General features: G+C 49.2%; 1 protein-coding gene across 2 annotated transcripts in view; it reads left to right on the forward strand.

Moving 5' to 3' along the window:
* The window catches only part of COLQ (collagen like tail subunit of asymmetric acetylcholinesterase), a 61,463-nt gene extending 45,740 nt beyond the window's left edge, over positions 1 to 15,723 (forward strand). For both annotated transcript variants that reach the window (XM_066245496.1, XM_066245497.1), the window contains exons 12-17: positions 651 to 756; positions 8,224 to 8,363; positions 9,597 to 9,716; positions 10,151 to 10,271; positions 10,857 to 10,959; positions 13,069 to 15,723. In XM_066245496.1, coding sequence (XP_066101593.1) covers positions 651 to 756; positions 8,224 to 8,363; positions 9,597 to 9,716; positions 10,151 to 10,271; positions 10,857 to 10,959; positions 13,069 to 13,138 — 660 coding nt within the window. In that variant the 3' untranslated portion in view covers positions 13,139 to 15,723. The remainder of the gene's footprint in view (positions 1 to 650; positions 757 to 8,223; positions 8,364 to 9,596; positions 9,717 to 10,150; positions 10,272 to 10,856; positions 10,960 to 13,068) is intronic.
* Positions 15,724 to 21,958: the final 6,235 nt, after the last annotated feature.

Genomic DNA, 21,958 nt, shown 5'->3' on the forward strand with positions numbered 1-21,958 from the left:
CTACTTTGCCTTTGTGTTTCAGCTCTTACTCCTCCCTCACTTGATCTGAGGAAGGGAGGTGAATAAGACAGATTCATACCTATAGGGAGCTTCTGTCTCTTGGAGACGCATTGATGAAATGACCGTAAAAACAACTGTATAGTTATGATCTAGAATAAATGTTTTGAGTCTTTATCCTGAGATCAGTGGGTAGACATTGGGTGGGAACAGTTCTTGTAATAAAATAGAAATGGCTCTGATGAGCACGCAGATGGCCTGAGGTCTAGGCTTAATTCTGCTGCCTTGTTCTTAGGTGACTTGCACTCATCTCTGCTCTTTTCTGAGCCTCTGTTGCCTTACCTGCCTAGTGAGAGGAGTGGGTTGGCTTTTTTTTTTTTCCAGCTGTCATGTGCCTTGTTTCTAGAGCAGAGCAAAGAGTTACGTCTGCAAACCCGCATACATCACTATCTCAAGTGTCACTTGCCCTGAGTTTTTTGGGTTTTTTGTTTATTTGTTTGTTTGTTTTGAGCTTGGTGGTCAAGACTTTTGGGGCTGCATCTTCCTTTGGGCTCTTGCTCCAAAGTTCATGGTGGTCCCTGATTTAGAGATAAATGGTGAAGTCATTTGTCATGCTGTGCTCTCATAACAGGCTCTGCCTTTTTCTCTGTCAGGGGCAGAAAGGAGATAGTGGAGTTATGGGCCCACCAGGCAAGCCTGGGCCTTCTGGTCAACCTGGACGTCCGGGTCCCCCAGGCCCCCCAGGGCCCCCGTTTGCAGGTAAGAGTTACATTGCTTCCCTTGACCTATGGTGTGTCACTCCTGGCCTGCCTTCCCGGAGAGAGTACGAGGAGATGCCACAGAGGTCTGCCTTGTGTTTTGAATGAGAAACTGCTAGAAGAATGTCAGTATATTTATAATTTCTCCACCATTTGGCTTATTCAACTTTTACACAAGAAAGATAAACATTGTTCTGGCTTTGTTTTTAGCTGTTTGGAGGAAAAGAATAGAGGAGAGAGAAAAATTACATTGGTGATGTCATTTATATGTTAAGTGAAAAATAGGCATGTATTTCCATCAACTAACACCTTTGTCTACAAAGCCATTTCATGGCTCTAAGCAATTCTCTTAAACCTAGAAGCAACGATAACACTGCAAATTTTTCTTTCTTACACAGTGTTAGGAAAGAGTCCTTATTGATTTGCATCAAATATAGAAAGAAGTCATAAAAAGAAAGCAAAGTCATTTAGGAGAGCAATGGTGCGCCACCACCTGTTTTACCTTGTTTAATACGATGAGCTCAGCCCTTGGTTTAGTTTGTTTTCTTGTCAGCTCAAAGTAGGGCCTTTCGCCTGACCAGGCCGGTGGCGCAGTGGGTAGAGCGACAGACTAGGATGCCGAGGACCCAGGTTCGAGACCCCAAGGTCGCCAGCTTAAGCGCAGGCTCATCTGGTTTGAGCACAAGCTCACCAGCTTGGACCCAAGGTCGCTGGCTCCAGCAAGGGGTTACTCGGTCTGCTGAAGGCCCGCGGTCAAGGCACATATGAGAAAGCAATCAATGAACAACCAAGGTGTCGCAATGCGCAACGAAAAACTAATGATTGATGCTTCTCATCTCTTTCCGTTTCTGTCTGTCTGTCCCTGTCTATTCCTCTCTCTGACTCTCTCTCTGTCTCTGTAAAAAAAAAAAAAAAAAAAAAGAAAAGAAAAGAAAAAAAGAAGTTTAAAGTAGGGCCTTTCATAGCACAGTGCCTGTATAAACACAGCGTCTCTAGGTCCCAGAAGACCGTTTACCGATGGTGCAAGTCTTTGTCCTCAGTTATACAGAAGGAATCAAAACAACTTTTATTCCAATTTTTAAGAAAATAAAGGCAAAAGTCCACAGTACACATTCCCCCTACACCAGGGGTCTCAAACTCGCGGCCTGCCGAACAATTTTGTGCGGCCCGCAGACTGTTTTCAACTGCAGTGAGAAAAGTGTTGCGTAACAGTTGCCTTTTGTAGACCTAGTGCAGCCCGCCTAACGGCTGTGATCTTGCTCTGCAGCCCACATGCTGAGTTGAGTTTGAGACCCGTGCACACCCTGTCTTATGGAAATATATTTTGTAACCACATCATGAGATAATCAAGAAATGTCGTATTTTGTTAGATCCTTTAAACCAAGTTAAGCCTGTCTGTCTTTGATGCTCCAATCTGCCAGAATGCCAGCAAAATTCAATTTTAGGCATTATTGGGATTCTCTCCACTTCTCCAACTGCCACAAAGGAGTTTTGGGCAAAGATCCTGGGGAATTATGGCAGAAAAACAGCAAGGGAGGCCCCTCCAGCCTTTTATCTGCTCTGTTTACCTCTAAAGTGCCTGTTGTCTGAGGCCCTGGGCTCCAGGCGTGCCTGGTGACTGTTACCCTCATGCTTAGGTATTAGAACATTTCCAAAGCCGGGAAGCCTGGTCCGTGTGGTTCCACTTCCCAGGGAGTGCCCCACGTGCCTCTGAGACCCCGTCTCTGCTCTGGCCTACTGGGAGGGGAGTCCCTGTTCTCACCAGGCCTGGGGAAGCCCTCCTCTTCCCATCTCTAGCCTCCTCTCTCCTCATACTCTTCATATGCCGCCACCCCTCTTAGGAGCTTTTCTCTTCTGAGAACAGAAGGCATTAATTTTCAAATAGTACCTGTTTTTTTGCAAGGACAAGAAAGCACCAAGTCTTGCTTTCTGCTTGAAATACTGGGGGAACAAACACCAATTATCTGCCAGTAAGTTATCTTGCCATACCTATCCCTATTTTGTTAAGGGAGCTGTATTTGAGTTGCAGCGTCGGCCATGTGTCCATGCCCATAATCTGTTCCCCTGAGTTGACTAGATGATCCAGATAGAGGTCCTTCCAACCGATCATTCTTCTCCTGCCTAACGTTCCCCTCAAGCCCCATGACTATGAGCTGCCAGGGACTTGAAGTATGGCCTGAAGCCTGGATTTTGCCTTTAGAAAGAATTCTCTCGGTCCTTGGGGTATTTAGGGGCTCAGAAGGGATCATGGGTCCACGATGCAGATGCATAAAGAGATTTTTAGCAAACTGAGACCTTATATATGACATCAGACATAACCCTCACTTGAGTTGGATTCCAGTTTCCTCCTTGGGCCTGGGGCTAGCTGAGAATGGCAGGGCTGGAGACCACCAGCACCTCATGCAGATGCCCACTGTTTCGTCTTATCAGTCTCTGGTGGATAGCAACCCCATCCCTTCAGCTGGGCCAGTTCAGCCTTATTTTCTTTCCTTGGTCTCCCAGCTCCTTCTCACTCAGCCGAGATGCTCACATCCCCTTCCCCTCCACCACCTCTTCCTCTGCCAGACCCCAGCCTTACTGCCCATGGCCTCCAGCAGATGCCCTGCGCTCTGCAGAGCTGGAGAATATTTCTACAGTCTGTCTGGGTCCACAGGCCCTAACATGCCATTCCTGTCATCCTCTGGTTCACCTGAGAAAATCTCCTTCTTCCTCCAACGTCCTCTCTGCAGTAAGGCTCCCTGGTCCCCAACAGATGCATCTTCTTTCCCCAGCTCCCCATCACACATGGCCTCTCCGCAGTTGCCCCTCCACCGGTTCCCTTTTTCTTTTCTTTTATTTTGACAGAGACAGAGAGTCAAAGAGAGGGACAGATAGGGACACACAGACAGGAAGGGAGAGAGATGAGAAGCATCAATTCTTCGTTGCGGCTCCTTAGTTGTTCATTGATTGATTTCTTATATGTGCCTTGACTGGGGGTAACAACAGAGTAAGTGACCCCTTGCTCAAGCCAGCAACGTTGGGCTTCAAGCCAGAAACCTTTGGGCTCAAGCCAGCGGCCATGGGGTCACGTCTATGATCCCAGGCTCAAGCCAGTGATGCCACGCTCAAGCTAGATAAGCCCGTGCTCAAGCCGGCGACCTTATGGTTTTTTTTGTGTGGTTTTTTTTTTGTATTTTTCTGAAGCTGGAAACGGGGAGAGACAGTCAGACAGACTCCCGCATGCGCCCGACCGGGATCCACCCAGCATGCACACCAGGGGGCGATGCTCTGCCCACCAGGGGGCGATGCTCTGCCCCTCCGGGGCGTCGCTCTGTCGCGACCAGAGCCACTCTAGCGCCTGGGGCAGAGGCCAAGGAGCCATCCCTAGCGCCTGGGCCATCTTTGCTCCAATGGAGCCTCGCTGCGGGAGGGGAAGAGAGAGACAGAGAGGAAGGAGAGGGGGAGGGGTGGAGAAGCAGATGGGGGCTTCTCCTGTGTGCCCTGGCCGGGAATCGAACCCAGGACTTCTGCATGCCAGGCCGAAGCTCTACCACTGAGCCAACCGGCCAGGGCCGACCTTGCGGTTTTGAACCTGGGTTCTCTGTGTCCCAGTCCAACACTCTATCCACTGCGCCACCGCCTGGTCAGACTGGTTACTGTTTTCTGCAGCTGTGTCTCCTCGTCCTCCTAGACTGCAAGCCCTTGAGGCGGGTCTATAGCTGAGTCGGCTTCACCTCCCCGTGACACCTGGCAGACGGGATGGGTGGGGCTGGCCCCCACAGGTGCCCACTGGGCCCCATTGGCTGTCTCAGTCTGTCACACCTGAGTATTGCACAACAGGCAAGCAGGATGCTGGTCATCTCTTCGGGCTCATGTCCCCTCCCTGTGCCTTCCTTTGAGTCACTTCCTTTCTGGGAGGCTCCCAGAGTGAGGGTGCTGAATAAAATGGGGCAATATTTTGCTCTTTTGAAAAGTTTTTTGAGGGATGAGGAGAACAGGGAAGGAAGGAGTTTAAAAAAGGCTTTCCCTGTGCCTGGGACCAGTTGCATAATCATCAACAGTTGAAACAGGCCCCTACAGCAGTACCTGAGACTACATTTGATAATTTGATAAAAGTCCCAAACCCACTCTCGGGGGGGGGGGGGGGACTGTGTCTACCCAAGATTCTGCACACTACTTCCCAGAGTTCCAGAACCCTTACCCCAATCCACCTTGGGATATCCTTGGGCTCTGTGGACCACAGGCTAGACTCTCCTCGGCTAGGCTAACCCTCCCTTTATAGATGAAGACTTTGAGTCTCAAAGTGAAGCCACTTCCCCAAGGTCACAGAGTTGGGTTGTGGCCATGCCCGGTCCGGAATCAGTCTGTGGCTCCTGGGTCCGAGGAGCCACACAGCCTCTGCAGGGCCACGGTGGGAGCTGGGGGTGCTGTGGGGACTATTCTGCGGGTCCTCTGCCTTGTCCCAGACTTCTCCCTCAGACCTGCTCCCACGGCAGCAGCCATGGAGATGGGAAGTTCCCTGGGCGAAGGTCCTGTCCTCTGGCTGCAGGGGCAGAGGCCAGGCCAGGCCCACTGGACCAGCTCCAAGAAGCCAAAGTGGGGAGGTTTGGGTTGCTGTGCTCTTCAGTGCAGCCTGGCAGGAAACTGGCGTGGGGAAACAGATGCCCTCGGACAGCTAGGAGGAATCGGCAGGAAAACTGCAAGGTGGCAGGAAGCAGGCTGTCTGTCACATCCTGTTGTCTTATTGGGAGGCTACCTCTGGCCCCGGTGCCCAGTGCTCTGGGACTGGATGCTGCTGGAAGAGGTGGAGATGGTGGGTGCTTTGCATTACCTAAGTTACAGAGAAAGACCGGCTGGAGGGCGGGGAGGGAATACAGGCAAAATGCCTTTAGGATGTAATTTGCAATAACCAAATTACAAATCTGGCTGAGTCTCTCCTGCACCCAGACAGGGTATAAGTGAATCAGTGTGCTACCTGGGAATTGCTATCTTCCTGCCAGCATCAGTATTCTTAGCTGTTGGTCTTTTGGAAAGCGTAGTGTTATGTCAAACATGGACTCAAATCTCAGCCTCAGCACAAATTAACTGAATAATGGGACAGACCCTGGAATCTCTCTGGAAGCTGTAGGTCTGGAAGTGTTGTTGGGGTCACAGAGGCTGCTGCAAGGATGCCCCAATGCCACTCTCACGTCCTTGGTTACAGAGCGTTCCCACCTCAGTTTCCCCAGGTGCTTAATCACCCAGAATATGCCTGGGCTGGTGGACTCTCTGTCTTTCCGGAATCTGCTCCACAAGACTGGCGTTCCTCCCACAGGATCATATTCCCATTTCTTGTCCAAACAAACAGCCATGAGTCTGTCTAAGATACTGGAAAGCCTCTCTTCCCCTCATGCCGGCAGCTTTCTGAGCTTGCTCGTGAAGGTTCACGGTGTGGGATCTTCCCACTGAGGTCTCCTCCTCCCACTGCGCCTGCTGCCCCGGGGTCCTGACCAGACCTTTCCCCGGGGTCATTTTATTTCTTACCCTTCTGGGATCTGTAAACTGTGTCTCTGGTAGCCGGCTTCCCTGGTTGTTTTATAACCTGAGACCAACAACTGGTTGGTGCTCACATTGCCCCATTTTTCCAGGAGGAAGGGTACTTATTTCATTTGTTGGTCTCTATCATTTCCTTTCTTTCCTCTCTTCCCATTGGATGGCTCTTGCTCCAGCACTTTTCTGCCAACTGGAGTGTGATGTCTAGATTTTTCTGAAGACTTTTTCTTCCTAGTTAGTCTACATTCATTTATCTATTCACTCAGCCATCAAATGTGTGTCATGCCCCTACTGTGTGTCAAGCCCTGGTGACAGAAAACAGGCATCGGACGTGCCCTTGTGGAACTTACATTCTATGGGGGAAGATGGGATATTCTCACAATACTATATAGAATCACACACAGAGATAAGTACCGTGAAGAAAGGGCGTAGGGAACAATGAAATTGTATCTCAGGTGAAATGATCGAGTGTGAGGATTCAAAATGGCTTCCCTGGAAAGGCGATGTTAGAACTCAGATCAGGAGTAAGCTAGGAGCACATGCGAGGGACAGACAGAGGGTGATTGGGAGAGAGAACTGGCTGGGGAACGGCTTGTGCTAAGACCTCGTCCCTAGGGCAGTAGTGCTCAACCTTGGTGTGCACTGGAATCATCTTGAGAGTTTTTGAAAGTACGGTTGACCGGGTTCTGTTCTCAGCAGTCCTGATGGGCTGGGGTGTGGTCTGGGCATAGGGCCTTTGGACGTCAAAGTGAGAACCATCGTCCTAACAGGTCTCCATTACAGGGAGTAAATTTTCTGATCATATCTTTTCAGGACACTCATCTTGGTACCAGGGGAGAGTAAATAGGCTGAGCATTTTTGAACTTCCATTTTCTTCCAGAAGAAATCAAAGAAATGTACCCTCAGAAATTCCTTTGTAGCCTGACCAGGCAGTGGCACAGTGAATAGAGCGTCGGACTGGGATGCAGATGACCCAGGTTCGAGACCCCGAGGTCACCAGCTTGAGTGCAGGCTCATCTGGTTTGAGCAAAAGCTCACCGGCTTGAGCCCAAGGTAGCTGATTCGAGCAAGAGGTTACTCGGTCTGCTAAAGGCCCGCGGGCAAGGCACATATGAGAAAGCAATCAATGAACAACTAAGGTGTTGCAATGCAGAACGAAAAACTAATGATTGATGCTTCTCATCTCTCCGTTCCTGTCTGTCTGTCCTTGTCTATCCCTCTCTCTGACTCTCTCTCTGTCTCAAAAAAAAAAAAAAAAAAGAACAATATAAAATGAATTTAAAAAACAATAAAAGTTATCAGTGAGCAATTTGTTTATCAGTAAGCAGTCCCCTGTTGATAATGGTCTAAACAGATAGGATTTTTTTTCATATAATAAGGAAGTCAAGAGGTGGACAGTGGTCCACTTTGGTCCTAAGAGTCACTATCAGGCTCCAGTTCCCATGAGCCTCTGTCTTTCCCTTGTGTTGGCTTCTCTTCTCATCCTTGTTACTTCACATTTGCAGTATGGCTGCCTCAGCACCGGACATCTTGTCTGTCTTCATGGCAGGAAGAAGGGGAAGTTATGTCTCCCAGCTATGATTCTCCCTTATCAGGGTAGACTTTCCCAGATGCCTGCCCTTCTCCCACCACAAACTTTGTATTGGCCAACTCTGTGGCACATGGTCATCTCCAGATGCAAGGGAGTCTGGGAAGTAGAATGCCTATCTGTCTGGTCTCTAAAGTTTAAAGAGCGGTAAGGGAGAAGGAAGGTTGGGATAGATGTTGCTACACCCAGCATGGTTAAGGGACCCACAGAGAATATCACTGCCTCTATATCTTGGATCCAAAGCCTTCCCTGAAACAAAGGGAAGGACTTCAACCTTCTTTCTCTTGTTAAGGTTGCTCACATCAACGTTGGCTGTTCAATTTTCTCTTCCTTGGCTCACTGGTAACACAGCAGTCTGTTGCTTCCTAGGACAACTTCAAATGGGACCCAAAGGAGAAAGAGGATTTCCTGGGCCTCCAGGAAGATGTCTCTGTGGAACACCCATGAACGTGAATAACCCTTCCTATGGGGAATCCGTGTATGGGCCCAGTTCCCCACGAGTCCCTGCGGTAAGGTCTTCAGGGCGAAACCTGGGGTGTTATCCATCAGGACTTCTCACCTGCTCCTCTTGGGCCTTTGTACTAGTAAAACTGATTTTTTATGTATGTATGTATGTATGTATGTATGTATGTATGTATTTTTTTAGTAAAACTTATACTGGATATACATACTTATTATAAGAGATTGGAAAATAAAAAAAAATCAAAAGAAGAAAACCAAATTATCCATTTGGTTATGAGTCCATTTTGGAATATTTTCTCTGTCTTTTTAAACAAAAAATTCTACCAGATTTCAAATTAATACAAAAGCAAAATACTGTAATGAACCTCCATGTACCTTTTACTCAAACTCAATCATTTCAACACATGACCAATGTTGTTTCCTCTTTATGCCTACTCACTACTGCCCACCCTAATTTGGATTGTTTTGAAGTAAAGCCTGGACATCAGTTCATTATAAACATCACTTGAATTGATGCATGATCATCCGTCCATCATGCAATTGTGCTGTGATTTATTTAACCAGTTCTCTGTTGTCAGATATTTATAGGGTGTGCCCAAGCTTTTTACTAATGTATATAATACTGTAATGCAGTGGTCCCCAATCTTTTTTGGGCCACGGACTGGTTTAATGTCAGAAAATATTTTCACGGACCGGCCTTTAGGGTGGGACAGATAAATGTATCACGTGACTGAGACAAGTGTCAAGAGTGAGTCTTAGATGGATGTAACAGAGGAAATCTGGTCATTTTTTAGAAATAAAACATCGTTCAGACTTAAATATAAATAAAATGGAAATACTGTAAGTTATTTATTCTTTCTCTGCGGATCGGTACCAAATGGCCCATGGACCGGTACCGGTCCGCGGCCCAGGGGTTGGGGACCACTGCTGTAATGAACATCTTTGAGTATGAGAATTTTGTTAAGAATCATTTCTAGATGTTGAATTACTTGCTTAGATGACTTCACCTTCTTATTTAAGCCTTGGGCATATTTTTAATGTTTAAAATTTTTTAATTATGGTAGGTATTTTTACTTCAAATCCAGATATTAAGAACTGGATTGAAAAGATATGGGAAGCAAGACGTTCCTCTTTCCTTAGAAGGAATGCTGAGTGTAACATGAAACCCCCTTCCCGCTGTTAGCCAGTCCAAGGATAGCGATTCTGCGCCTCCTCTGGCTTTCCCCCCGCCCCCTACAGAAGTGTTTACTCGAAGCCTCACTAGTGTATTCTCTTGGCAGATTTTTGTGGTCAACAACCAGGAGGAGCTTGAGAGGCTGAACACCAGAAATGCCATTGCCTTCCGCAAAGACCAGAGATCGCTGTACTTCAAGGACAGCCTAGGCTGGCTCCCCATCCAGGTAGCCAACGGCGGGCGCTCAGTCCATACCTCTTCCAGGCAAGGAACACATCATTACAGGTAGAGAAGGCCAACAGTTAGACCTGCTGCAGAGCTTTTCGCAGTTTGTGTACATGGAAGGACCAGCAGTACTCTCCCGCTCTGCTTCTGAGCAGCTCTCCACGCCCTGACTCCCCAAATAGTACCTTTTCTCTGAGCCCATGTTCCAGACCCTCTCCCGTGCCTGCACTGCCAGGTCACTGCCTTGCTTGCGCCCAGCCTTCCTGCCAACCACAGCTCTAGGCAGCAGAGAAGGAGTGCTTTCCCACCAGGAGGCACTGCTGAGGAGCAGACCCCTGCACCCAGAGCCTCTGTCCCCAGTGCCGATGACCTGCCCGCCCTGCCTGCAGCTGCCTGGCGTACTGTCCTTGGTAACTGGTGTGTTTCTTTGGCCAGCTGACCCCTTTCTATCCTGTGGACTACACTGTAGACCACCGTGGCTACTGTGGGGACGGGGTCCTGCAGTCCGGGGAGGAGTGTGACGACGGGAACAATGATGTGGGTGACGACTGCATCAGTGAGTGGGGCCCAGCCTGAAGCTCGAATCGCCTTTGGTTTGGGGGTCAGGGAAAGTCCTAGACACCAGCTGTGATGGTTTGGGGGCAATTCTAGAGCCAGAGGGGATGTACCTGAGCTCTTGTGGGGTGATCGCCTCATTGAGGCCAAATGTTCTGACCAGGCGGTGGCGCAGTGGATAGAGCGTTGGACTGGGATGCCGAGGCCAAATGTTAACTCCTCCATTATCCAGGCGTGTCAGTGGGGGTTGGGGTCAAGGATATCACCCCCCAAGAAGCCAGCAGGTCCTCCCTTTTTTCCGAATCCAACTTCTTGGCAAAATCCAAATTCCAGTCCACATTCTGTATCAAAAGATAAGTATGGGGGGGAGAAAAGAAAAAACCCCAAACAAACAAGACAAGAGGTGGTGCAGGAGTGAAAGATGGGAGAAAGCCCAGAATTTGAATCAGGACTTGTTTTCACCAGACAGAGCCCTGGTAGCGAAGCCCTTTTCAGTGAGAAGGGCCCAGCCCAGGCTGGCAAGCCAATCCCGCCCCTGCCCCGCCCCCGCCCCGCCTCAGGGCTGTACTTCCTGTGTCCTCTTCAGGCTGCCACCGGGCGTACTGTGGAGACGGTCACCGGCACAAGGGCGTGGAAGACTGTGACGGCTCTGACTTTGGCCACCTGACGTGCGAGACCTATCTCCCTGGGTAGGGATGGCCTCACGTGCTACTAGGACACTCTTCCTTCCCTTCCTCCATCTTCCCTCCTCCTTTCTCTTGTTTCCATCACAAATCATTTTAAGTGCATCTTACGTTCCTGGTACTTTCTAGACCAGTGGTTCTCAACCTGTGGGTCGCGACCCCGGCGGGGTCGAACGACCAAAACACAGGGGTCGCCTAAAGCCATCGGAAAATACATATTTATTATACAATACATTTTTAAATAAAATATGTATTTCCGATGGCATTTGGCGACCCCTGTGTTTTGGTCGTTCGACCCCGCCGGGGTCGCGACCCACAGGTTGAGAACTGCTGTTCTAGACACTGAGGTACGGTAACAAATAACACAGTGCACTGTTCTTGCTCCCCTGGGGGAGACAGGCAGTAAACCCCGAGCAGCTCACACGGTGCCGGCCACATTGGAACAGACAGAGCCACCTGCTCCGTCCAGGCCCCTGGGGATCAGCAGTCTCTAAGCTGAGCTGTTGCCCTTAAATGAGCAGCTCCCATCCCGGTGGCTACCGTGACCATATTAGTTTTCAGGACCATGGGCCTGGGAGGGAAGTCCAGTAGAGGGTGGAGGTATCCGGGCATTTCAAAGGATCTAAGCACCTGTGTAACCTGAATTCTCTGGAACAACCCCCAGCCCTGGGCAGGCCGGTGGGTACAAATGAGACCACATTAACATTAATAATCTAATTTTGCTGGCTTGTGGCTCCTTCAAGAAAACCCCAGGAACTTAGCATTCCCTTCAAGAACCCTTCTAATTAGTTCTGAGACTCTCCAGCGGAGGCTTACCTTGTGCAGATGAAGTGTTCTAGTGTTCTGGCCTCCAGGGTGACATCTCCCAAGCCAGCTGAGGGCCACTGGCCCTGTGAGGCACTGATTCCATGCTCAGAATGTGGCCTCCTGGGCTCTTTTCAAGGTGTAAAATGATGTCATGCTCCCCTAATCCTCACAGAACCAGAGTGGTGCTAGGGAGAACGGGGGGGGGGGGGCTGTTTCTCCCCTCAGTCCATGCCCTGCTCCGCCCTTGGCACCTGCCCCCTCCTAAGTCTCTCAGGAGTCCAGTCTCTTCCGCCTTTGCTTCCAGCCCCGCCCCGTCCCGCTGGTGGGCTTGGACCAGGCCTGCCTCTCTACTGCCCCCTCTCTGCTCTTTCTTCAGTGGACCTTTTTAACATGCACTCCTGAATGTACATCAACATATCAATCCTGCTGGGGAAACTGTAAACCCACAGTCACCCCAAGACTCTGAGTACGTTAGGCTTGGCCAGGCCTCCACTGGAACTGTGTGTCTGTGTGCACGGCCCCTTCTTGAGTAAGGAAGGTCCCAGCAGGCACCTGCCAAGAAGTTGGCAGGAGTCAGAGCTGGGTGATGGCTCCATGGAGACGACTGAGTATAGACAGTTACCCATGGGGCCCAGGATAGCGCCGAGCCCGGGACTTGCCCGCCGGCTCGCTGTGGTTGCTTTCCTAATCCCTGGAAGCCCCGGGGGCTGCTGGTGAACAGGAGCATAAGGTACAACGCACTGCCTCTGGATTAGTACTTGGGTTTACAGAGGTATATAGACTATGCTACCCAACATGGTAGCCTCTGCTCACATGTGGCTATTTAAATTTAATTAAAACTGAATAAGGTTTAAAATCTATTTCTCCAGTCACACTAACCTTATTTTAAGAACTCAATAGCCACATGAGGCCAGTGGCTTCTATATAGGACTGAACAGCATAGAACATTTGCATCAGTACAGGATGATCTAAAGGGCAGAGCTTGAAATGTTTCAGGCTCGAGAGGGAGGCGATTCCCCCAAAGATGCTGTGTTAAGAGCAAGACTCCCAACCCTTTCCTCCTAGATCCCTCAGCTGGGCTCGAGGGGAAAAGCCAGAGTCCTGGACTCAACTCCGCCCAAACCCCTGACCTCAAATGAGAATGAGAACAGTCTCCATAGAACCCTGGGCAGCAGGGGCTGCTGTTCGATGAGGCTTGACCAAAAGTGACCAGAGGTGGCCTTTGAGAAGGTGCCTTTTCCCTGAGGGCTGGCGGGAGCTCTCCTTTCCAGTGCCCCCGTCCTCCCTGACCTGTGTCTGCCTCCGCAGGTCATATGGGGACCTGCGGTGCACCCCCTACTGCTACATCGACTCCACGCCCTGCCGCTACTTCACCTGAGGACGCCAGCAGGTGGGCTGCGGCGGCTTCTCCACCCTCATTAAAGGGGCCTCGCACCATCCTGGTCCGGTTTCTACTGCCTTCGTTTGACAAAAACAAGGACAAAACTGCTGCTAAGACGTGCTTTTAACTCAGTCCAACTGGAAGAACTCAGGACCACCGCATCCTGTCTTGATCCAAAGTACTGGCACACTTCCCACATGCCCAGCCTGGGGACGGTGACCCATCGCTCCCATCAGGCCATCAGGCTGGTAGCCAACCTACAGTGTCCTTTATCTTCCGGAGTGTTGCCGCCCCAGGCCGTGCACTGTTGGACACACATAGACCTGCGAACTGTTTGTTTTCATCCCCTTTGGGGCATCTGGGCTCCTGAGTACAGGCTTCTCTGCCCCCAACCTCTGGAAACTCAGGCATTGTCACCAGGGCAGACGGCCACCAGGTATCCCCAGGCCTGTGACCCACAGAACAGAGATGGGGGCCCATTTCTTCGGGGTCCCAGCTCTGGCCCTGCTGAAGGACTCTTCAACTAGCCAGAGCCCAGCACAGCCTCATGTGGACACGGCTCCCCCAACAAGAGACCCAACCGTGAAGAAGTACCGAGAAAGCCACTGAACCCACTCTCTGCCCCAGGTCGAGGGTGAGGCTCTGCCGCGGTGCCCACCGTGCCCGGGAGGAGAGCAGGGGCGCCCACTTCTCCATGTTTCCCAGAGGGCAGCTCTTGTGGCGTCACCATCCCAGGCTCCATCTTGACCTTGTGGCTCTCTGCAGTGTGACCTCCCTCTCACGAATGCCCCTCATGTCCGTTTCTGGGTCAGGAGATTCCCTAGCAGAGAGTCACGCGTCCGAGCCCTGGCAGGGCTGAGGAGAACCCTGCCCCGGGTTTCCTGTCTGGAAACCCACCACTTCTAGGCAGAGACAGTTTCCGTCCTGACCTCCAAGTCCTGGGTGCCTTCTGACCCCCACGAGCACCCTGTCACCACCGTGTCTCCGTAGTGCGTAGCCCGGTCCTCACGTGTGTGCCCGAGCCCCCCAGGTGTCCACGGGATCGTCGTCCTGCATGTCTGTGAGCTGCTTTCCGTCACCATTTTCCCCGAGTGGGCCTCAGCTTGGTTTTGGAAAGATATCTCCCCCACGGCAGACCTCAAATGGGATTTGGCCATTTGTTACCAGACGCAGGGACACTCCTGGGATTTTGTACAAAGCTATTTATGTGGCTAAGTCTTGTGGACTAAGTGTCATGCTGTAGTTGATGGGGTCAGCTCGAGGGTGGTGTCACCAGGGGTGGGCACACTGGTCAGCCTGCTCTCCTCGGCCTCTACTGCAAGTGCTGAGGTGATGTTGCTCCCACGTAAAGCTTCATACTGGGCTCTCCAAAATCAAGAAATAAAAGGCAGTTCTTTTCCTCGCTGTGGCTCTGTCTTCCCTGCGGGCTGGGAAAGTGTCCAGCTAGGCTGGCTGGAATGAGGGGTCTGAACTCAATCTTCTTTCCAGACTATGCAGAGGGCTCTGGGATTTGGAAGCAGTCCTACTCCCTCACGGACGAGGGAAGAAACTGTGGCCTAGAAGAGGTCACAGAGCTCAGTCGTACTGGCCAGCCCCACCCCAGCCTTGTATTAGAACCTTGTCTAGGACAGATGGAAATCCAATACTGCCTCGGGCCTGGCTGACAGGATCCCTGTCCTGGGTCTCACACCTTGGAGGGCACTAATCTGTTTAATTACCCTACACAATGTGCTTCACTTCTCTGAGTCTCTGTTTTATCATCAATAGACTGGAAATAATAGTACTTTGTTTCAGGGTGGTGTTGAATTTTAGTGACTGTACAGTTAAAATTTCTGAAACCTGGAAATTGTTTAGGAAGTGTTGTATTTTATTGGGGCCGTTATTATTTAGTGGGTTGCAGTGAATCAATCACCTCACTGGAGACCTGGGATATTTTTCTTCCCCCTTTGAAGCTGGTTATGAGTTCACTTTTGGCAGGAGCTTGGAGCCCAGCCTTTACTGCTAAGCACTGGGAGAAAGCAGTGGTTCCCCAATCCTGCTGCACAATAGCACATCTGGTGAAGACCCCCCAGGGAGATACCTGTGGACCACCAGAATTAGGTTAACTGACTTGTTGTAGGGAGAGCCAACAGCAGAGGAGCAATGGGGCATTTCATCAAACCAAGATAACAGTAGGATTCAGGGAAGGGCAGCACATAAGTCAGATGTAAATGAAGCCCAAATCCAAGCAGGCTGTGTCTGGGAAGTGGACCCAAATCCTGATTCATTAAAGCTTCAACGTTAAGAAAACCATAAAAAGCCTGACTAGGCGGTGGCACAGTGGATAGAGCATCAGACTGGGATGCAGAGGACCCAGGTTCGAGACCCCGAAGTCACCAGCTTGAGCATGGGCTCATCTGGTTTGAGCAAAAGCTCACTGGCTTGAGCCCAAGGTCGCTGGCTCGAGCAAGGGGTTACTCAGTCTGCTGAAGGCCTGCGGTCAAGGCACATATGAGAAAGCAATCAATGAACAACTAAGGTGTTGCAATGTGCAACGAAAAACTAATGATTGATGCTTTCATCTCTCCATTCCTGTCTGTCTCTGTCTATCCCTCTCTAACTCTCTGTCTCTGTAAAAAAAAAAAAAAGAAAAAATAAAACCATAAAATGTGCCTGAAAATCCCTGTCTGAGATTCTGCATTTGGCTGGAAATTCTCAGTATCACAGAAACACACACAGCTCAGGTCTTCCGAGCAAAAGCAGGACGCCCATGCTTCCTGATCGGCTTGCAAACTGCAACGTTTAGACAGCCTATGATTTCAGTCACATGTTTCACAGGGATTTCTGGTCAGGTGGCAGGAGTAACAATGGGAGGCTGGGGGTGTCATAGGAAAGAAAGCCGTAGTTCTTCAAATAAAGGAGTGATTATGATGCTTTTGAGCCGCGGCTGTGACCTTGGGAGAAAGGGCGCTTCCTGTTAACTCTGAGCTAGCTTTTCCGGTGTCTGCTCCGGCGGTCTGATGGACGGCAAGGCACAGGGCTGACTTGTACTATCAGTCTGAACTAGTTTATTTTTACTCTTTCAACTGTAACAGAGGCACAAGCTCTGCTCAACTTGATCCCAAGGAACCCACTCCCTCGCACCCCTACCCCTGTGGCTGGGAGTCTTTAAGCCTGTCCAGAAGTTCCTACTGTAAACAGGGAAGTGGGGGATGGGGTTTGGCTCCAGAGCTCTTCTCTGCCCACCTGCAGAGCTGTTTGAGAAATCTGTAAAGCAAAGTCAAGTCTTTGAAGGAAGCTTGGCAACTAGTATTAGAAACCAGCGCTTGGGGAGATGCTAGTTTCTGAGCAGCGTGAGACAGGCGCCGGTCAACCCATCACTCTAAGAGGGGCGTGGAGGGCACGTATGGGTCAGATTGCTCCAAATTTAATTATAATGAATAGTCCAACCTATGGCCCCATGACTGTTTGAGTGGTCTGCCCCAGCCTGCCCTGTAGAGGAGAGAACCAATGTAAATTTTCAGTGAAACTCAGATCTTCCATTTGTGAGGTATCAATGAGTTCAAGGACCTTGGCGATTCTCGCCGAGAAGATTGTTACTCTTGAGCAACCCACTGTGACCACTCAGAAGCTTCGAGAGTGTCTCTGTCCTCCCTCCTCTTCATCTGAACCATCCTGAAAGGGCTGCAAACCACAGAGGAGCGATGTGTTAGAAGACTCCCACCGCCCCTCATCCAACCCCCCTGAGGACTAGAGGAAAAGAACTCACATTGCTTTCAGCAGAGGGGCTTTCTCTCTGGGAGTTCCCCTGAGTTCTTTTCAGCCCGACAGCTGACTGTTAGAGTCAGACAAGTCTACGAGAAACCGCCTTACTAAAGGAAGACACTGGCTATTTCCCCTGCCCTCTGTTTCCCCTTGTCCCACTCCCTTTGTAGGAATGGGGCTCGTGTAACACCGAAATCCTGCTGCAGAAACACTAGTATCTCAATAGAATTGCACTGGTGGTTATTTGGGCCTTTGTAGTTTTTTTCAAAGTCAATGATGAATTTTCTTGTCTATGATGTTCCAATGCATGAACAGTACCACACTCTGCTGCATGCCCTGCCCCAGGTGACACTCAGGCCAGCCCCCAGATGGGAAGTTGAACCTAGTCATTGTGGTCATGGGTCATCCTTTGAGGCTTGCCAAGGGATTTTTGGCCTGAAGCAGTGGTTCTCAATCAAGATTCATCAGAATCATGCAAAGGGTTTGTTAAAACATTACTGGGTCTCACCCTAGAGCAGCAGTTCTCAACCTGTGGGTCACGACCCGGCGGGTTGCCTAAAGATATCGGAAAATACATAATGCAAATCAGGTATTTACAGTCCGAATCATAACTGTAGCAAAATTACAGTTATGAAGTAGCCACCAAAATTATTTTTTGGTTTGGGGTCACCGCAACATGAGGAACTGTATTGCGGGGTCACGGCATTAGAAAGGTTGAGAACCTCTGCCCTAGAGTTTCTGATTCAGCAGGTCTGGGTGGGGCCTGAGAATTTACATTTATTTTCCTTTTTTTAATGTTAGAAGAGGAGGATCAGAGAGACAGACTACTGCATGCACCCCAACTGGGATCCACCCGGCAAGCCCACTAGGGGGTGATGTCCTACCCATCTGGGGCTGTGCTCCGTTGCAACTGGAGCCATTTTTCAGTGCCTGAGGCGAAGGGCATAGAGCCATCCTCAGGGCCAGAGGAGCCATGGCGGGAGGAGGAGAGAGAAAGAAAAAAGGGGGAGGGGTAAAGAAGCAGATGGTTGCTTCTCCAGAGTGCCCTGACCGGGAATCGAATCCAGGACATCCATATCCCAGGCCAATGCTCTACCTCTGAGACAATGGGCCAGGGCCAGGAATTACACTTCTAACAAGGCCACAGGTGAGGCTGATGTCCCAGGGACCATATATTAAGAGCCACTGCTCTATTGATATGGCTAATGTGAAAACTGCAGAAGACGAGACCAAAAACACAGGGAGGTAAGGTGGGGACTTCAAGTAGGTGGCTTTTTAGGATACTCTTCCATTAAACAAGTGGGGTCTATGTTCCTTCCCCTTGAATCCAGGTGGGCTTTGACATACAGAATACTGTGGAGGTGATGCTGTGTGACTTCCTAGGCTAGGTCATAAAAGACCACACCGCTTCTCAGAACTCTCATTCTAGAGGAAGGGAGCCATCCTGCCGACTATCCTGACTGCCGTGCAAGGGAGACCACGTAAGCCCTTCGGTTGATGGGCCCAAATGAGCGTCCTTTCAGCCATTCCCACCAGGGTGCCAGACAGTGAGTGACGCTAGCCTGGACTTCCCAGTCCTGCCCATCTGCCAACTGAATGTCACTGCGTGACCTCGGTTGAAACCACAAAGAGCCAAAGTGCCCAGCCAACTTCTGTCCTAATTACTAAGCAACAGATTTCATGAAATAAAATGGTTGTTTTAGGCCACTAAGTTTTGGGGTAACTTGTGACTTAGCAATAGATAACCAGAACACCGCCCTAGGTTAGGAAGGGTAGGCGGGAACAAACCACATGCAATAAATAGAGGGAAGTGCCAAGCCTAGAGTAGCCATTGGCTTGGGTTTGGTGCCCTCTGCAGGAGCCATGAATAGAAACGTCTTAACTCCCCCTGGGACTTCTGCCTGGCCAGGAGAAAAGCCAGAGCTGTGTAGGTAGTAGATGGATTGCAATAATTTCCCAAATTTTCATACCTCCCCATATATCAAACCTTTGCGATGTACTTTGCAACTCTTCCCATCAATTGGTGGAATGTATTTCCCCACTCCTGGATTCTAAACTTGCCCCCATGACTTGCTTTGGCCAGTGACACGTTAGCCATTGTTTCCTTTCCCACCCTAGCACCCTTGCCGTTGCCAGGACAATATGCCCACGCTAGAGTGCTCAAGGATGAGAAACACGGAGCTGGCCAGCCTGAGTTGCCCCAGCTGTGCTGGTCAAGGCCACCCTCGATCAGCTGAACCTGCCAACTGCCAGGCGTAAGGAGCCCAATCAAGACCAGAACTGTCCAGACACACCCAGTCTAAATCACCAACCCAGACCTGCAAGCAAAATAAATGCTTATTATTTTAATCCATTGAATTTTGGGATGGTTTGTTACATGTCATTGTAGTAGCGACAGTTAACTGAGCATCAAACTGTTGGGTGACAAAGATATCCCACCACTTCCCCAGGGAGACCTGGTTCAGGTCTATTTCCACCTGAGGAAATGGGAGCCAACTACAGGGTAAGCAGCAGAGGATTCCTGGCCTATAGCTCTTGACATGTAATTGTACTCAACCCAAACTTATTGAGACCCATTAGGTGAAAGACACCACAGAATTAAGAAAGAATATGGTCAGAGCCCACCTAGGAGTTGACAGTCTATCAGGAGAGCCAAGACCACAAGACAGAGTGGGTATTGCTGAGCAGGGGTGTGGAATGGAAGCAGGTGGCACAATTACTTCCAGCCACTGAGTGTCAACTGGGATCAGAGTGGCAGGTGGCATGGCATTCCAGGTAAGGGAATCTGGTGAGCTAAAATGACTAGGATATGTCTAGGCATTCAGTTTATCCCTTGCATGGTTCTCAGACCCAAAGTTAAGCCTGCCGTTCCAGACCAAGCAATGTGGCCTCAGGTGCCATGTGGCTTACTCAAGCCATCCTTTAGAGCAGTGGTCTCCAACCCCAGAGCCACGGACTACTGGTCCGCAGAGAAAGAATAAATAACACATTATTTCCATTTTATTTATATTTAAGTCTGAACGATGTTTTATTTTTTAAAAATGACCAGATTCCCTCTGTTACATCCATCTAAGACTCACTCTTGACGCTTGCCTTGGTCACGTGATACATTTATCCGTCCCACCCTAAAGGCCAGTCCATGAAAATATTTTCTGACATTAAACCGGTCTGTGGCCCAAAAAAGGTTGGGGACCACTGCTTTAGAGTTTTGAACTTACAGACCTTTAAAAACTGAGGTGCATGCCCTAATAAGCATAACACCAAACTGAGGGATCAATTTAGATGATCAGGGTTAAGCACAAAGGAGTCTTAAAAGAATGATATACTTTTCATGATTTCTAGTAAGAAAATAAAATTCACCAAGACGGGAAGTGTATTGCTGACCTTCATTTTTACTTAAATATAGTGATCTTTCAAGAGAATAAACCAAAAAAAAACAAAACAAACTTTACACAGCAAATATTTTACATAAATGTAAACATGCACAACTACTTCATAATTAAGCAAAATAAATTTTTAAGCACAAAATTTTTTAAATCATTAAAGAATGAGACAATGAACCCGACAGAAATAACAGGAACAACAAAAACACACATTTCATAAAGCTTCAATTGGTCTTGTCTTCCAACCTACTGGTTAAGGCCTGAGTTTCAAAAATCCTACCTTCCTTGCCAAATGGACATATCCAATTTGGCTGTACCTAATATATATCCACATACCATAGTATTACTCTTTCAAAATAATGTAAATAAATACATCACACATACACACACACACACACCCTACTTAACCAGCCTCTCAAATGGGAAAGTAAGGACTTTGGAATTTTCAAGTTTCCCCACTGCTGAAGCACACACATGTTAATACCACACACAGACACAATGATCCTGCTACAGAAATAAAAACTAATGAGTGGCATCATTAAAATCTCTAGTTTGTTTGTATTAAGTTTGCCCAAATCATGTCTTTACTGTGGCTTGCCATGGCTCCTCAGACAGTTCGGACTGAAGTCTTTTACACCTTGCCTACTGACCCACAGTAAGGCAGACATACAGAACAAAGCAAAGGTAATTTCAACAATTCATTTAGAAACTTCAAAATTATGAATATCAGTATGGATAGTTTTCAGCTGTCTTCAAAGGCCTGGAATGTTTTCTCTATGTCTACCCTCTCTACCCTACTGACTGGTTCTCTCTGCCTCCTCCCCACCAGCTACAAGCATCTGAATGTCTATTCCTGTGGACATCCCAAGGGATGGAGAAGAGAGTAGCGGTCCCTGCTTTTAAGATCACACTAACAAGGGCTCAAGCAAGAAGGTATGTACACAGAGCACTCAAGCCGAGTTGAAAAGAGCAGAGCAAGAGTCCGTGAAGACAGCACCTGTGGCAGATGGCGCTCAGGAACGAGGTCTGGTGGGAAGAGGAGGAGACTGAGAAGGCACAGAGGCAGGAAGAAGAGTCAGGCTGGCATGAGGGTACTCATGAGAAGTAGTCTGTAAGGCCAAATTCTTGATTTCAAAAAAAAAAGGCCAGAAGGCTCTGGGCAGAGGACCGAACCGGAGTAACGCTGGAGGATCACCAGGCAGTGTCGGGAGGATGCACGACAGGACGAGTCTGAAGCTCAGGAAGCACAACTCGTCAAACCCAGTGCCACATGCAAGCATTTCCTACAGAAACGAACATCTCAACCCGACACACCAAAACCACAGTTCTATGTCTGTGAAGACTGGGAGGAAAAAAAAGGCTTAAATACATCTTTTTAGTTCAAGTTCCTGAAACCTGCCCCAGCCTGAGCACATTAAGGGCAGTGAAACATTCCCACATCCAGTAACAATTCATGTCTCCCAATCCTGACCTTCACCCTCCCTGAGCTATCTATCGTTACTAAAGAATTATAAAGCAATTATCAAGTCATTATAAAGAAGTTCCTCCGTGCCATTAAACCCACTGAGCCCCATGCTGAGCCGAGAGCCCACCACAAGGTTCGAGTGTGCACCTATTGCCTCTACTTGGTCGAGTGGTGTGAGCGTGCTGTTGGACAATGGCTGCTGGCCCACATCTCCAGCTCCCGGGG

Source organism: Saccopteryx bilineata, chromosome 10, assembly GCF_036850765.1.
Source record: "Saccopteryx bilineata isolate mSacBil1 chromosome 10, mSacBil1_pri_phased_curated, whole genome shotgun sequence".
NCBI classification, from domain to species: domain Eukaryota; kingdom Metazoa; phylum Chordata; class Mammalia; order Chiroptera; family Emballonuridae; genus Saccopteryx; species Saccopteryx bilineata.